Source organism: Carya illinoinensis, chromosome 2 (assembly GCF_018687715.1).
Source record: "Carya illinoinensis cultivar Pawnee chromosome 2, C.illinoinensisPawnee_v1, whole genome shotgun sequence".
Classification (NCBI taxonomy): domain Eukaryota; kingdom Viridiplantae; phylum Streptophyta; class Magnoliopsida; order Fagales; family Juglandaceae; genus Carya; species Carya illinoinensis.
Window position 1 is genome coordinate 25,800,504 of NC_056753.1, and position 18,218 is coordinate 25,818,721.

The 18,218-nt window shown below is 35.8% G+C and overlaps 2 protein-coding genes and 1 pseudogene across 2 annotated transcripts; 1 reads left to right on the forward strand and 2 right to left on the reverse strand.

Moving 5' to 3' along the window:
• Positions 1–5,838, reverse strand: LOC122300527 (probable RNA-binding protein EIF1AD). Its single transcript, XM_043111255.1, has 5 exons — positions 5,622–5,838; positions 2,452–2,603; positions 1,724–1,799; positions 767–893; positions 1–516 (listed from the first exon to the last, which is right to left on the reverse strand). The coding sequence occupies exons 2-5, from the start codon at positions 2,563–2,565 to the stop codon at positions 318–320; spliced, it is 516 nt and encodes a 171-aa protein (XP_042967189.1). The 5' UTR covers positions 2,566–2,603; positions 5,622–5,838; the 3' UTR covers positions 1–317.
• A 1,229-nt stretch (positions 5,839–7,067) lies between these two features.
• On the forward strand, positions 7,068–10,238 carry LOC122300528 (uncharacterized GPI-anchored protein At3g06035-like). The gene is made up of 2 exons (XM_043111256.1): positions 7,068–7,297; positions 9,428–10,238. The coding sequence occupies exons 1-2, from the start codon at positions 7,213–7,215 to the stop codon at positions 9,931–9,933; spliced, it is 591 nt and encodes a 196-aa protein (XP_042967190.1). The 5' UTR covers positions 7,068–7,212; the 3' UTR covers positions 9,934–10,238.
• Positions 10,239–10,486: 248 nt separating this feature from the next.
• LOC122300529 lies at positions 10,487–17,630 on the reverse strand (annotated as a pseudogene).
• Between the last annotated feature and the right edge of the window lie 588 nt (positions 17,631–18,218).

The window sequence follows — 18,218 nt, forward strand, 5'->3', positions numbered from 1 at the left end:
TTGCTTGAAAGGATAAATGTAAATTGCACTTAAATAATATTTCATATTATAGGCGACGTGGCATCAAACCAACTATTGAGACCCGTATTGCTGTCTCAACATTTGACTACATAATCAATTAAACAAAAATGCCATCGTGCAAATTGTACAAGAATTTGGGATGTTAATGCAAAAATCTTTCCTTTCCCATCCTCATATTTCGTGATGCAGGTTCAACTCTTACAATGATGCTTTTTGTCTCACATTTAATAACTTTTTTTTAAATATCCATGTGTGTTCATGCCAGCTTGCGCTCATCTCGTCTTATATTTAATAACTTAAGAATCTTTATCTGAAGCCGAATCTGATTCTGCATCTGATAGAAGTTCAGCGGGTTTGATTCTGTTAGTATTGACCTCTATTGGGGGAAGTCCCTCCTCATCACTAGATTCAAGCTCATTCTCTTCTTGCTGGGAGGTCTGCCCACACAAACTTCCATTAGAATCCTCCAAATGTGTTGATTTGAAGATTTCAGGCCTGCGTTGCGGGAAGCAAAATACAAGCAACATAAACATAGTGAACATGAAATTATTAAGTGAAACTTGCATGCTTTTGTTTCCCAATTAGAACATTGAAAAAATAAACTGCTATGGCTACTATTATTTTACTGATTCAGTTGCATCAAACTTCCACAAACCAATAATGTCATCCTCATGAGTTTTGCATAATTGGTTAAGCAAAGTATAATTTTATCAGTTGCAATCATTAAGATGTGAAGAAAATTCACCATTCTGGAGATTTCTGAAGAGGCCGAACTTGTTCGTAAAAGAGAACTTGGGACACAAGGCATGCCACCTTGCTACCTGATTCAATAGCCTTTTCCTTTCCTCTTATGTCAACCACAACAAAACTACCTGCACATTGAAAGAGCTACTCTATTTCGTTATTTAGTCCCTTATAAGATGCTACAAGAATATCACTTCAAAAAATCATAAATCATCTGACCGCTCCCCAACCCTTCCACCATCTTGTATACATGCAATCACTTCGGACCATCTTGGTAACAAAGACAAAGAAGTGGAATTTGGTAATCTTTTCTTTTATATACAAGTATGGATATGTGATATCTAGATACTCTATAGAAATAAAGTCTTGATTCATTTTTTAGAGCTCCTTGCAATCAATAATGAATGGTCAAAAGGCCTGAACATACTTTTAAAAGGAAAAAAAACACTCGAGGCATTCATGCAGGTTTGAGTCCAGCACCTAGAGAAAATACAGACCCAGTGAACTATCATTCGTTCTTATCGCGACTTTTGTTTCCCCAGTTCCCCTCAAGAAAAAACTGGTAGTTACCAAAACCATGATACAGGTTAAAGTCCATCAATGAGTTAACGCAATGATGGAAAGGCCTTATTTTTATAAGTATGGTTATGAAAATTTAAAAAATAAAAAATGAAGTACAATGATTGATCCACCACATGCATGTAATAATAACCAACTAATGTAGAAGTTTGACAGATTTCTAGGAGGGAACATGACTTAACCCTCAGATTCCATACAATGGCAGGTAATTTTCTTGGTAAATGTAATCTGGAGTTAACATTCTAGGGACAGGTTCGCCATGCCCTGCCTTGGTGAGATTCCATGTCATCAAAATATTTTTGGTAAATGTATTTGGAATAAAGCTCAACTAGTTGGATTCAAGAATTTTCTCATTTGGAGGTTTTAATGTGAAGCAAACCTCGTCTTATCCACATGCTCTTTTGAAACTTAGCTGGAAACAATGCCAGTGATTTCTCGCCTTGCCCATCCATTACCTTGAGAGAGATATAGATAGAAAAGGTATCAGGATTAAAACTTGGAGTTGGAAACATATTGTGTACAGAGAGAAACAAAACTATCTCAAAAAGGGGGCAAGAAAGGAGAATTACAAGTAGAGAAACAACATTACAACTTTTTTGGCAAAATACCTGCTCAATATTCACCCAAGCTGATGACTTTTATGTAGTATATGGGTCTTGCTAGAATCCACTTAACTTCTAATTATTACAAGTCTAAGATAGACAGTCGTCAAAATGTAGAATGTAATTATCAAACAAAAAACTATATTTATTTTTTTCCTTCTTTTTCTCAGTGCCACTTAATCAATCCTAGGTATAGATAGATAGGGGTGTGTGGGTGTAGAAGCATGGTAAAATAAAATAGAAAATCATGAATTTATGAGGCTTGGGATCTTCAAACTGATAGGATCTTTGCACCAAGGCATTTTGGAGTAGGTTTCCTAGAAAGATTCAAGGACCTTGCTAAACCCATTTCAAACTTGTAACTTGAAAGCCCAGTGACTCCCAACATCGTACGCAAAAAGCTAAGAACTTTGTCGGGTCAGTGCTAATTCCTCACTCGCATACACAGAGAGAGGCAACTGTAAAAGTAACAGTTGAGGAAAAAAATTAAGGAAAAAAAGAATACCTCAATGAGATTAGAACCTCGAAGAGATAGCACTTGCATGATGGTTTGACCATCCTGGAGATTGAACTTCTCTTCCTCTGCTGCCCTCTTCAGATTCTTCCTTCCTCCTTTCATGTGCCCTCACTGCTAATACACAGTTTCACTCCCACGTCCTTCACAAAAGACAGCAACCAAGCTATTAGGAAAGCATGCAATGAATGAATTTACCCAGCATGGATCCTCCGGAAGGACCCTATCGTTTTGCCCGAAATTGCAAAGAATGATGATTCTGAACCTAAACCTACCAAGGCCGTGATAAATAACAGAGAGTCGATTTTGTACGTCTCTTTATTAAATTATTACTTTTAAATTTAAATAAAATTTTATTAATTGTGAAAAATTATCCAATAGTAGTAATTACATCCACAACACAAAACTTCTTATAGATATGCGCCTTCACAATTCTCTCTCGGCATCACGCATTGTTGTGATGATAAATGATGCAGTTTGACTAAGTTGGGGATTCTGGGTTAATATCAGTTTGTGGGTTGTTTCAGAAATTTTAGCTTGAATCAAGAAAATTTACTTCATCAAATATTTTCATGATTTGAGAATCCTGTTCTGAAATTGCAGAACAAAAGCTTACAGTCACTTAAAAAAAAAAAAAAAAGTTTTCAAGTGATGTGCCTTGGATTTGCACATTAAGCTTTCATGTGATGTGCTTTTTACTGGGCAAAGCAGTTTAATGTTTCCAAGAAATTTTCTGCATTGTCGTATTGTGTGCCATATTGACATATGTATTTCAACAATTTTCCAAACAGGTTTACACGACACATATTGACATACTCAATACTTTTTTTATCTAACTTATTTTTCTCGTATTTTGCAATTTCACCAATCATATAGTAATTAATAATCAAATTATAATTAAATTTTTGCCCCAATTCAAGCAAAACATACTACCTTCAGAATTCAAGCACCAATTCAAGCAAAACATACTAGCTTCATTTAATTACAGGCCATTGAATTACATCAATTCCACACTAGCAATAATTACACAATTCAACCACAACTCAAATTTCAAAAAATAACTGAGTCATCCAGTACAATGCTAGCCTATCAACACCTTTTATAAAACATAGTAGCTTCAGAATTTCAAGTACAATACAACATCTTCCACAAAACATACTAGTTTCACAAAACCAACCCATCAATAAAACATATACAAAACCAGATCTGGTCACATAGTTGCTGCCGAATCACGTGTATTTCCATCACATGTTTAATTAGCTTCTAATTTGTGTAGGCTCCTATCATTTCAGAAAAGAATAATACGGTACAAACCAAACCAAAACTTTCATTTCACTCATCAATACTTTTCTTTGTATAAATGACTCTAATATTAATTTTGCATTGTTAAAAGCAGAGTTGGCATATATATATGGTCAGTCAACAACCAACATTTGCTGGTGAAAAACTGATCATTAGGTGATCAGCATTACCAGCGTAGCTCCAATTTGGTGCACTTTTGAATTCATACCTCAATCGAGATTCTACCCTAGTTCGTGTAAGTTTTATAATGCTCTAATTTCACTACTCAAAAAAGTAGTAAAAAAATGAAAAATCGCAACAAAATCCTCTCTTACTTGGAGACCTCCTTGAATGTTGAAGGCACCATCTAACTCAATAGACCACCTCTTTCAATTCCACAAAGAAACATTTCCTTTTCCAAACTCTCTCAGCACCCTAAAGCCATGATTTAGAACTCTGAAAGAAAATCTAAATCTCTAAAATAAAAAAAATGTCTTGACTACAACCCCTAAAATCGAAAATCCCTTGATTACAATCACATCACAATAAAACAAATCGGTCACATATTTTCAAAAATCGAAATCCCTTATCAAAATCATTACAAACAAATACGATCACAAATTCTCAAATCGGTCACATACGAAAGCCACTCCAGCCATTTCCCACCCTTTCACCAAAATGTCGCCCCCATCCCTCCTTCCATAACTCAGGCGTGTACCATTGGTCTACAAATTTTTTTTACAAAAGTAGATTTGATGTCTCATAATGTAACACGCTCCCAATGGGTGAAAGGATAATCTCACTTGGAGAGTGTGAACTTCCAAGAAAAATAGAGAAATGAGGAAGAAAATGAAAGATAATTTTCTATTACTTTCTGGTTGAAGAAGAATGATACAATCCCTACAGGGTTTTAAGCAAAAATTATGGAATACCCCCCATCTAGGCCTGATCATTGACCCACCCAATCAACATTTTGGCCCAACCCAGCCCTTTTTTTTTTCTTTTTTTTTTTAATAATTATTTTTTATATTATTATTATTTTTTTTAAACACTCTCCATGCTTCATGCCTTTCTCACAAGGCTGCTCATCCATCCACTACATGACATCCCATAGGCCATCCATAAATAAACAAGAATATATAACGTCTATATACAAAGTCTCTGTTGCCATGCACATAGATATCATAGAGGCACAAAGAACCAGTTTTACAGTGAAATCTTCTCTGTAAAGCATATTTGAAAGCTTGCACTTATGTGAGAATATCTCAGAATGCTAGACAAAAATTATAGAGAGTTGAACATTCTCACTTTGCCCGGACGCGATCATGAAACTTTTCTGTGATTAAATGGAGCTATTTTTCCAGTAAAACATGAGCTAATTAAATGGAGTATTGAGTTTCCAACACCCCCCATAATTTAAAATCTAGTGTTCCACCATAAAGTGACTGAAATGAGGACACTAGCCCCTTGAACACATGGAAATTAAATGATGATGAAAGAAAAGGGGTATGTTCCACCATAAAAGGAAACAAACCAGCTTACTCTATGATGCAGTCATGGAGTCATGGTGTACAAGCCAGCAGAAAAGATCAAACAGCACAGTAAAGGGTTAACCATATGCGAAAAGATAAAAAAAACTCTGAAAAACTGCACAGAAGAAGATCATTTTATCCCAGAACAATCAAATATTAGATTCTACGAGTATATCGACCATATCGACCAACAAAAAAAATTCCCTAGTATATCGACCAAAAGACAAAACAGATAGAGGGCATATAGAGATCCACCGGAAAACCCAAAAGACAAAACAGAGAGAGGGCATAGACAGATCCACCAGAGATCAAAATCGGCTAGAGAGAGAAATTAAGAGAGAGAGTAACCTGTGATGGATCGGAGTAGGAGAGAGTGGGGCAGATCTGGACTGCGGCCACAAGCTGTGTAGACCCACGGCGACCACGAACTGTGACGACTCACGGCGACGAAGAACGGAGACGACGAACGGAGAGGTGGCTAGGGTTTCAGGAGGAGAACTCGGTATTAGGTGAAGCCAACCCGTTATGCAATTTGATCCGATGAACCCGACTTTTGTCGGGTGGGCCACTATCGGATCTTGGGACGGATCGGCTCCAGGCCATTTATGCACAGCCCTACGGCACCATCTACTCAGCCTCGTGGGCCTTCGTCTAACAAACCAACGTAAAGCAACATAAAAGAAATTAAAGAGGTCCATTACATCTTTAAGGTAATTACATTAACTAATTATACTATGTTCCCTTTCCAGTTCAGCGGCGCTGCTGGGAAGAACAAGCCCGTAGCCCAATTCCGTTCTTCATCACTTTCCCTTCTTCGGGCTTTACCCTGCCATTTGAGACAAAAATACGGCCCACAAGTTCAAGGCCCATGAACTGTTACAGAAGTGTGGCACATAACAAGTAGCATAAAAATAAAAAAATAAAAAAAAAGTAATCTTATACCACTCTCATCTTAATTTTATCTCACTAAATAAGACGTGACATATTTATTATTATTTGATAATTTCTATCTTAAATTATCTTATCTCAACCCATTATCCAAAAATTAAAATTATAGTCATGAACTTAAAAAAGATAATGCTAATTCCATAGATAAAAGCTGCGGATGGTGGCTACTGATTTTTTTTTACTTAATAATTAAAGAAATATTTTTAAATGATGTGAATATATTTTAAAAAAATATTTAAAGATATAAAAAAATAAAAAAAAATAAAAAAGAATAAAAAAATAAAAAAGAATAAAAAAATAAAAAAAAAGAGAGAGCCTATTCGGTGGCCACTGGTTTTGTACGTGGATGTAGCAGGATATCTTAAAAGGGTTAGCGCCTAACCCTAACACGTATTGTTTCAAATTTTTTATCGTACTGACCACTGGTCAGATATAAAAATTTCATTTATTTTATATTGATTTAAATATCAACTGATATTTTGACCTATACTAATTTACGTACAGCTGATATTTTGACCTTTATATTTTTTTTTCATTTTATCAACTTATAAGTTTATTTTTTATTTTTAATTTATATCAGATTATTTATAATTTATATATATATTTATATATAATTTATTTATATATAAATTATTATTTTAAAATATAATTAATATATATTTATATATATTTTTATATATAATTTATTCATATATTAATTATCTCGAAACGATAGAAATGAATGACAAACGATACAGGAACTATATTAATATCGAAATATTTGTTTGCCGTACGATATCAGTACAGTATTCAAAATATAGCTAACACGTCGTCGTCTCATTCAGTTAGCGCGTCTGCATCGACGGCTGTTCGTCCTCTCCGTAGCTAGCTAATGCTTGAAGAAACAGCAAGGAAATAAACTATACAAAGCTATACTTTCTACTGCTTGCTAATTTGCTACTTGTTCGAAACCCCCCACCCTCTCCAACCACCCGCTTTCTGCCACAGTCTAATGGCGTCCTCACCACTTTGCCTCCTATTCCTCCCTCTGCTCCTTTCCTCCATTCTCTTGCTGAATAACCCTGTCAAATGTGATGGTAAGCACCTCTTTTATCAATATTAATCTGTCTCTGTAAACTTCCATAGATGGGTATCATTCTATTATGCATTTATTATTTGGATAACATCTTCTCATTCTAGGCTACTGAGTAAACTGTGGTCCCTCAATCAGTTCCATGATATGAGATTTAGGATTCAGGAGCTTTAAATATTTTGTTATGAAAGCTTTCATTGTCTTCAGAACCCAATGCCCACGAGATCTGATTATTACCGATTGATCTAGGTTTAGATCCTGATTTTATGTTATTTTGGTTTTTGCAAATTGGTGTTGGTAATTTGTACGCTTTGCTTGTTTTTTTTTGGTGAAAGCTATGTCTTATATGCTTCGATATTTATATGCAATAGTAGAACCTGTTCATGGAGGCTTATGCTCACTTGTGCCAGAGATCTGAGGTGATATAGATTAAATGTTGTTTTAGTCATGTTAGGGATACATTTGATTTACTGATGGATCGTGTCCTTTAAGACCGAGGGCAAATGCACATTCTGACCCTTTTCAGATGATTTTTCTGTTGTTACCCGATTAACTGCATCTTAAAAATGAATTAATATATAGGTTATCTCCACTTTAAGTTTGTTTGTTGGTAAATATACCGTTAGTCTGCACTTTGTGGAATCAAATCGTAGGTCATCACGTTTGTTTTGTATATGTTACCTATTGCCTCACAGTCTCCATTGGTCGTTATACTCAATGAAAAGTGGTAGTTTAGAGCGTTGGAATTGCTGAAATCATAAAATTAGATGTCAAGGGCCTAGGAAGGCAAAAGGAGAAACGAAATGTATGTGATTGAGACAATGGAAGGCCTCACAGGAGTAATACATGGGACTTGCTTTCTATAATCTGGAAATGCCCCATTCACAGTGTTGTGAGATATTGACATCAACTTTGTTTTCATAACTGGAATCTCATCGTATGATTACTCCATGGCACTATTTCCCTCTTACCATTTTTTTTTAGGTAAAAGAACAATTTTCCCTCTTACCATTTAAATTATCTGAGTTTTTGAAACCAATGTTTCTGCCTTCCCCCTCATTTTGATGGGGAAGGGGGGAGGGAATGATAGTGCATCCCTTGCTTGGGTGTGATAATGTAGATTGTAACTTGTGAATTACCACAATGAAATGGACTGGTACCAATAGTCAGAAGGCAAGCTGCCAGTCCAAGTAACATCTCTCAATAGCCTAGGAACAGGGCGAGAAATAGGGTTTGAGTTGCTCGTTTAGATATGCTATATCACAATCTATTGGAATGCAAAATTCAAATGGTTTCGTGTTTTTTGAAAAATCTTGGATTTTCAAGTTTGAACAAAATATATAGAATATGAATTTTCATACTTCACCAACTCACCCTGTAAGGACAAGGAAAAAGTTCCACCTTGCAAAGATTACAAAATACTTGATTCAAAATGTGTTTCCTTGCTCTCTGGAAACACATTTCCAGTGCTAATCTAATGTGAAACTGCTTCTATAAAGGACAAAAAGGAATAGGCTGTTTAGTAAACATCTTGCCTGACCCAGGAATATAATTGGTTTAGATGCAATTACGCCCTGGTTGGAGAAATGCTATCAAAACTTATGTTGGTCAAACTGCTGCTCGATTAATTATTAAAAAAAAATGTTGCTTGATCTTGCAGCAAAGGTGCGTTTTCATGGAAGCATAGCCTTGTGGAAAAAATGTTAATTCAATTTAAGTTAAATTGGTTTCCAGCTGAGCTTACTTAAGCTTGCCCTTCTCATTATTATTTTGCTTTAGAGACCTATGATCGTTTTGGTTTAGCTCCTCCTTTAGGCATATTGGTTATCACTCTACATTGCTTCCAGTTCCCTCTATGCCACATGATTACACACCCCAAAAAAATGCCAAACATTTATAATAATTTTTTTCTCCAAACAAATGCATGAGTAGCAGAGAACTGCAGTTGAGAAGTTTTCAATGCAATTAATGTTATAGATATGAAGACAGTAAATTCTAACAGCGCTTTTACTTGAAAAATACATAATTGACTGGCCATAGAGTGTCATAATCACGGACCTCTCTCTCTCTCTCTCTCTCTCTCTCTCTCCGGACACTGATGACTGAACTTCCTATCCTCACCATTTTCCTGCAGATGAGGAAGATAATCTTTTCCAAGGCATCAACAGCTATCGAGCATCCTTGAACCTGACAGTTCTATCCACTAACGACAATGCAGAGTGCCTTGCTGAAGAAATAGCTGACCAATTCAGGAATCAACCCTGTACAAACACCACAGGCTCCAACACTGTACCAGGCACTGAACCTCAATTCTCTGACTACCCTGTACTTTTAGCCAAATGCCATTTGAATGTCTCCAACACACAGGATGGGGTTATAATGCCTTCTTGCGTACCCAACTTAGAGTCAAGTCTTGTCCTCTCTAACTTCACCAAGTCTCAGTACTCGGGAAATCTCAATGACACTAAGTATACAGGAGCCGGGATTGGCTCTAAAAATAATTGGATTGTTGTTGTGCTGACAACAAGCACATCCACAGGAAGCTTTGCCCCTTCAACCAGTGCAGCCAGTCTGGTTTCCAGAATTGGTTTGATCTACCGCTTGCTGTTTTTCCTGATGGGTTCTATTTTGCTGTTGTAAACTACGCTGCATGAGTGTTTCGTTTTTCTAATATAGAGAGAGAATACAACCTATTTGGTGGGGAAAATATGAACCCATTCCTTCATTCGTTGACCTGCCTTCCTGTGAGACAGTAGAATGTTGGACAGGACTATTTGCAGGGAGCAGATTTGTTATTGTTGTCGTTGTTGTTGAGTCATGCACTTCTGGGTTTTATGAGATGAGACTTGGAGAATCTAGAACTTATTCATTGCAGTTTATCAATGTAATTTGGCGTGATGGCTTCTGATCCTCCAAACGTTTTTTGAAAACTTTGAGTTAACCTATTTTTGCTCGGCTTCTACTGATCTAATTCCTTAATGCTTTACTTGGCCACAGAGTTGACCCCTATACTTAAATTTATCTTCATTACGGACGATATTTCTCATCCCATTCCCAGTTTTTCTTCATTTATTTTCCCCAAATTGAATCTGTCAATTAGTTATTTTCTCAATCCCAATGTAAAACGGGGTGAATGGAGGGGCAAATGTAAAGCGTACTCATCCTGTGCATAAATGGTGTAACATGCTGCTAGTAGACAGAACCACATGAATATTTTATTTCGATCAAGACGCCCTCAGGCATGATAACATCATTGAACGGTATGGTTAGAGGAGAGAGAGAGAGAGAGAGAGAGAGAGAGAGAGAGAGAGAGAAGAAAATCCCCCTGTTCTACAAATTTATATTGGATTTTCCTCTTGGTCTCTGGCGTCCACAAATGTATATTGGATGCTGCTACATAATTCCTCCGCCACCGTTAAAAAATCCACTGGATCCTCTTCATTTATGACGTTTCCATACATATAGGTTTCCCTCTCGGGAGTGATCTAAGTGTTCTTTAGTCTGGCGGGGGTAACAAGCAGATACCTTCTGGGTGCAAACAGTAGGACCCATGTTGTCTTTGTGATCTTCTCCTTTATCGTCAAAAGCAACGCCGAGCTTAGCACAGTCTAAGTATTTGGGCATTTAATCCTTTGAAGAAACCCAGTATGCCTTCTCTTTTCCAAATGGCATAGAGTGCACCTGAAACTGTCTTCTGGGTTTTTTGTTCAGCTTCTTGGTTTTCATCTTCATCCAACTCTGCAGCCTGAATCATGACCTTACACCTGTTGGCAGTTAAAAAGGTTTTAATGAATTAGCAAATAAGTGTAATGCATATTCTCGTCAGATCTGCCATTTTTCTTGTAAAAATTTATGAAATTTTGAGTTTGTTAAGTGAAACTTTTAAAAAAATCAAAATGATCAGCAATGAGGTGTACAAACTGTCAAGAAACAATGAGCGAATTGATCATCCACCTGATAGCCGAGTAAGTCAAGCAGGTAGCGACACACTTTGAAATTGCACCCAGCACAAAAGCAGAAAAGGCAGAAAGAGCTACTGGGGATGACTCTGTTCCTGTTTTAGGGCTCGGCTTCCCCATTAGCAGTCTCTGTTTCAGCAGGTCAAATACGGTGTACTGTACAACACACATGTTCTAGTTTCAGCTTAATTTGTCTTATCTTGAGACTCAAATAAAATATTCCACGTACTCAACATCACATCAAAACTTAAATCATATGGCTAGGAAGAGGTGTCACGGTCATCGGTCCATCCCCATCAAAACTCTCAGAAAGAACCAAATATTATACTTGTCTAAATATAACCTCAAGAAACTGAAACGAGACAGTGAAACCAACCACAATTCCCACGAGAGCCATAATCATAATTCACACGAGAGCCATGCATCCAACCTTTATACTGGACTGCACACTCAATTACCTGGATAGACGGGTTTGATGTCAAAAGAAGAGATCTGCCAAGACCATCAAATGCCTCGCTCCAAGTGGTCTCTGAAAGAGTCTTCCAAAGTCCTTTGGATTTTCCAAACTCACTTGTCTGCATCCTCGAGGATGCTGTATCCAGGGGCTGTAAGGTAAAACCAGAGATTAGAACATCTAACCATTGAGGATTGGAACTACAGCAAAGATGTATTTTGTCATTAATAGCTTTGTATTTTATTAAATCTTTTAATAGGTGAGGATCACAGACTTGCAATCATTCCCCTTCATAGTAAATTCAGTCACCCAATTATAGGGAAAATCACCAAAGAAATCTTCTTCCTTACATGTAGTGTTTGACGGCCACGTGTCAATATAGCCGTCAACATGCACATGTCGTATATCTGCGACATTGATGTGACTCACTTTGAGAGCTCAGTGAACAAAGTTATAGCACCAGTTAACTTATAAGAACCCCTCAACAGGAAACTTAATCAGAAAATACAACTAAAGATGTTTTCTTTATGAAAAGAAAAGGGTCAATATGTGATTCACCTGTGTCACTATTATGGTACAAGCCCCAGCAGCAGTAGCAATAATCAAGTTTGCTTTTGTTCCGATGGTTTTGTTTCCACTTTTCTCCAAGTACAACCTTTTGAAGAAGCTGTATCCATAGAAGTAAACGAACTGTGAAATATAGGACTGCAGGTTCTTTGTCCCAAGGCCCTCGTATAATGAAAGCACCTGTCGGGTAGAAATTGCCTCCCATAAAACGTGAGAAATATTCCTGCACACGCCAGACCAATTACATGAATAATTTTATTTGACGTATGGGCCATATTGATTGGCCATTGAATACTGCTACTGAATACACTGTTGAAAAGGTTGAACTGAGAAGACGAAGTTCACAAACTCATTTAAAAAGTCAACTATGCTTCTTTTCTATCTTTTAAGAGTGTCAGCAATGGATTATTCATCTTCATATATAAATTTCTATATTTTAAAGATTGATTTTGAATAATAAACAAAATTTCCTATATTAGATTATGTATTTTTTTACTAAATAATAATAAAATATTAATTTTTTTTTCCCTAAAATTCCTAATCTCCGGGTGGTATGTTCAGGAACTCACAGAAATCCCATGTTTCCATTTTTTTTTTTTTTTGTGTTATTTATGCCTATATGTGAGTTTGAACTTCCACAAGCTTTTGTCCCCAACATTTGTGTAGATGACCTTGCCTGTTTAATGCCTATGCACCTCTAATAAATTCAATAAAAATTCCAAACAGCAAGTCCAATAAATTCCATAGTTGTTTATATATACAGCAACACAAAAAAATCCACACATACCCTATGTGTGGTCTAATTTCATACAAATTCACAACTTAGACAATTCTATTCTATACAAATTCAATGTTCCCAAAATATATGCCATACAAATTTTACATCCAAGTCCAATAAATTCAATCTATCATATATATTCCACACATACTCTATGTGACTTCTAATTTCATATAAATTCACAACTTGGACAATTCAACTCATAAAAATAGTGTTTGTAAAATATATACCATACAAATTCAACTTCCAACCAAAAGAACCTCCATACAAATTCTACTAAATCCTATGTATCAAAATCAACTTAGTAGAAAATCTACAAAGTTAATTTTAATACAACTTGGCAGCTCCGCAGCAGCTCCACAGCAGCTCCACGACAGCACAATTCAGCTCCACAGCAACAACCACCAGCTCCATAGCAGCTCTCAACAGTTTCCAAAGCAAATTGATAGCAACCAGTAGTACAAAAAAATGTTCGAATTTGGTGCAACCAGCAGTACAAACAAACCCAAAATAATGTCACCACAGTATTTACAATTTCAAAATACCCAAAATAAGTAACCATAGTCAAAACTATGTACGAGATATGGCCCTATTCCTTTGTTCCTCAATGATCTCCATGTTGTGCATCTTTGCTCAAATTACATACAAAAACATGGCATAGCTGGTGATACTTTTTTTATTAAATGTCCAAAAAACAAGGCAGTACAGAAACAAAACAAAAAAGCCCCAAAAACAAATAAGCCCGAAAAAACAAAACAAAACAACATTGAATGTCAGCATTCCATAAGAATATGTTTAGTTTGGCAAGTGTGCTGGCTTTGTTAATTCCCTTCCCCAATTGGCACAAGCCTTTGAAAGAGGCAGTTGATTTTAATAACTCAGCTCAACTATCATATCGTCTTGTTTCAAAGGGTAACTTTTTGGGCCAACTGATTTTTATACAAATTCAACATCACTGGCGTAATTAAGATGATTAGCTCCGAATAATAATGTTAAGCAATCTCTTTCTAGAGTACTAAAGAATGCAAATAAGCCCCAAAAAAAATTACAAAGCTGAAATGCCATTGCTGTCCCACTGAAATGCCATGTACAAGATCAAGGGAATCAAATGTATGTACAAATCAGGGGAAATCAAAACAAACCTCAGAACCAACTCAACCGAAATGCCATGTACAAGATGACAGGAATCAAATGCATGTACAAATCAAGGGAAATCAAAACAAACATAAGAACCAACTCAACCGAAATGCCATGTATAAGGTTCAGGGAATCAAATTAAAATACAAATCATGGGAAATCACCACAAATCTCAGAACCAACTCAGTTTGTTCTATCTATCTCTATTCTCAATTCAATATTCAGAGCAATCACATTAAAAAAAAAAAAACCCTAAAAATTTCTAATCAGGCCAAATAACATAGAAAAATATTCTCCAACCAAAATCCACAAATGGGTTTGGGGAAATCACCTTTTGGACGAGAGAAGAGGCTGTTGTTGATGAAGAAAGCACAGAAAATTTTGGGCGTCCAAGAGAGAAAACAGAGCAACGAGAGAGAGGGGTGAAATGGGTGTCGAAGAGAAGAAGAGAGAGTTGTTCGGTAGAGAGAGAAGAAGAGAATAAGATAGAGCCGTTTGGGGATGGAGGCCGTTCGGCGATGGAGAGAAGAGAGAAAAGAGAGAAGTATATGCGTTCGGGGATGGAGAAAGAAGAGAAGAGAAGAGAGAGAGAATAGGAAAAAGAAAAGAAAGAAAAAGAGAGAAAGAGAGAGCCGGTTGGGAGTTTGGAGAGAGAAAGAATAATAAAAATAATATTTGAAGATGAAAAGTGGTTATTCATCTTTGAATAAACACTGTAGCAATTTATTCAAAATTATAGATATGCATATACCAATGCAGGACATTTTAAGGGCATAATCTTCAAATTCAAGGATGAAGATGAAGATGAATACTCCATTGCTGATGCTCTAAGATGACAAGTTCAATTTGACTCTTTTTTATTTATTTATTTATATTAAAGGCTTAACCATTTATTCAAAATTCCTAAGACTACTAAATACTAATTCGGTTTAAGTCTTTATCCCACAAGTATTATAATATTTCACTACGCTTTTGAATTCGATATCCATGACGATCCACTCTATCGATATCGACCTAATAGTAGTGTAACATCTTAAGGAAGACCCAAGCTATCTAGACCTATACTCCAAAAAAACTAATAAATAATATAAATAGAGTCCTATTGAAACCATTATAAAGGATAAGAACTTATCATTTTCAAGTAATATAGAATCCAATACACTACTTACCTTTATCACGCAATCCGTTGTAGGTGACACGACTCAAGTCCCATATTTTTAGTTGAGATAGGCTCTGATACTATTTGTAACATTCTAAGGAAAGCCCAAATCATTTGATCCTATACTTTAAAAGGAATAATCAATAACGCAATTGAAACCCCACTAGAACCATTATAAATTGTATGAACTTCTCATTTTCAATTGATATGAAATCACATACACCACCTATACTTGTCATTCATATGAGATACCACAAGTAGCAATTTTTTTTTTTACTTTACTCATCTATCAATATTCAATGACTTAACACTATGTTCATGCATAGTATCAAGACCTTTTAATTTAACTTATAAGTCGCATCCTCCGTGACTTGAGCTCGTAATGTGATTCTTGTTTTGATACCAATTATAGGTCCCAATCAGAGATTACTAACAAGGAAATGGATTTCACTGAACTACTTCTTTCGGGGGAAGTCAAACCTTGGTACAAATAATAACACTTCCTCCCTAATAAACTAAAAGTCGCCCGTATTTACAGAAAGCCAATTAACAACTATTTGCATCTGTACTCCTACGGATCGACGCATTTACCCCACATAAGACATGTTACATAATAAGATAACAATATTTACTTGTCCCACCACAGCTAAACTGCTCCACATTGAACTAATTCTGGATGGAGATCGTTATCGGGCAGCTTCAATCACTTACAGCTCCCCTTCCCTTTCGGTAAGTGCCTCCCTATTGCAATTTCTTCACCATGTGTGCCTTCCGTGTTCAAACTTCAAACTCAAATTCTTGCATGTGATAGCAACCATATCAGCTCCTTCTTCGTGCTTTGGATTGGGCCTACGCGGTCATCGTGGCCTAATATTATAATTACCCTTTAGTATCTTTTATTTGGATGACCATTATCCCCCACAATATTATAAATGAGACAAACATACTCTCATTTGAATTACATACGACTAGATTGAGATCTGTAGGGTGGCGGGGACTTCGACCGCCTTGTATCAGGTGAAGAGAAGGGGTTGGGAGGCCGTGCTTGAACCTACAATATGATCATTATGAGCTGTATGTCTCAACCAATTAAATTATTCCACATGTTGTTCGCTCAAATTTAGATTCTCTATAATGTATACAAGTAACAACAATACATCAAATATTTTTGCTTCCATGGTATGCTAATTTGCTTTAAGGTTCTTGAATTACACGCGTCTTTGACAAACCAACCCAACTTGAAAATTGTTCAGTTTCTTTTCCCTTATGTTTAACTCCAACTATATACAGAAACTGGCAATGCTGTGGACTTCTTCGTCCCAGGGAACCCTCCCTCACACTCTCTTTCTCACTCTCTGAAAAGAAAGAAGGGATTATGCTAACAATTCCAACAATAACAAACAAATAAAATGCTCAACCGTTCACATTTATAGCATAATAATCAGCATGAATCAACAAAATACCACCACAAAAACTACAAAAAGTAGGATCCGATGCAAAGGAGCATATTGATCATAGTAACATAACAGATTTTACCACTTCCCTTTGATCGTTGTCGCTCTGCACCATGTCATCCCAATATTAATCTTATCAAGATTTAGAGTTTAACCTCCATCCCCCAACAGACCATAGTTTTAAAAATATCTAGTGAGTATGAATTGCCGTCACATGCCCAGTAGATATTTGAGGAACAAAGTTCTAAACTGCCGGGAAATCAATCACAGATAAGTGAAAAATAATTAAGCAAAGAGGCCTAGTACAGGGGAAAAAAAGAAACAAAGAAAATTTCGCAAACAGGTGCAAGGAAACTAATCACATAAAACGAAAACATGAAAATAAGCAAAACCAAATATGAAACAAATAAACATATACCTAGATGACCCAGAAGACAAAAGGAAAATAGAAACGGGAAAAGAATCGACCTGTACTTCTGCTGATGGTGAATTCGAACTTCGGCTTGATGTCGAGAGGGTACAAGACAGTGGTGCTAACCAGATCTCCAATGGCCCCTAATGTGGCCTCCAACAAAGACTCCATATCAAAGCCCATCTTTAAGGCACATATAATCAGAGGAATGAAAAACGAAGCTAGGAGATCGAGGCGGAGGCATCAACGAAGTTGAGGGCTGGGCATGCTATAATAATTGTAATATGCAGAGCAGAAGAAGAAGGAGCAACCGAAAGTGACGCAGCTGCATACAAACTTGATTGGATTCACTGTTGCGTATCTCTTTGGGAATCGGAAACTTAAACGGGATGACACTTTCTCTCTCTCCTTGGTCATTTTAACGGCTTTTAACAGCTGATATTCCAGTCCATGGCTCGTATAAACGATTTTAAAAGCATACGAGAAATGCTTCGAATACATTTTATAAAATAAATTTATAAATTAATGTGACGTTATGTTAATTTACAAAATTATTTTTATTTATAATAAATTTAATTTATTATATAAAAATATTTTAATTTATGAATTTAATTTTATAAGATTTTTTTTATAACTATAATACATGTATATATTTTCTTGTGACAAGACGAAATATATGTTAGATTTTAAAACTATCTATTAATACAATTAACCTTAGCAAGTTTGTACTGATAATTATATATTTATAATTATTTTATTATTTTATTTTAAATGAATTAATAGGATAATATTATTTTTATAAAAATAATTTCAAATTTATATAACTAACCTTTATTTTAAACAAAGTTGTAAAATATTCATAGAATAGTTATAAGTTCATCATTTTACTTATAAGTGAGTGTATACTTGGTTTTTTAAAAGAAAATAGTCTAGTGAAAAGATTAAAAAATAATGCACAAATGCCTCTGTCAATTTATCATATAATAGTAATAACTCCAAGTTTAT

Excerpts from the sequence above, each read along its gene's own strand:
- LOC122300528 (XM_043111256.1), top strand. The coding sequence starts at position 7,213 with ATGGCGTCCTCACCACTTTGCCTCCTATTCCTCCCTCTGCTCCTTTCC. Across the intron at positions 7,298-9,427 it reads TAACCCTGTCAAATGTGATG|ATGAGGAAGATAATCTTTTC; the intron begins GTAAGCACCTCT and ends ATTTTCCTGCAG.
- LOC122300527 (XM_043111255.1), bottom strand. The coding sequence starts at position 2,565 with ATGAAAGGAGGAAGGAAGAATCTGAAGAGGGCAGCAGAGGAAGAGAAG. Across the intron at positions 1,800-2,451 it reads GAGGTTCTAATCTCATTGAG|GTAATGGATGGGCAAGGCGA; the intron begins GTATTCTTTTTT and ends ATCTCTCTCAAG. Across the intron at positions 517-766 it reads CTTCAGAAATCTCCAGAATG|GCCTGAAATCTTCAAATCAA; the intron begins GTGAATTTTCTT and ends CCCGCAACGCAG.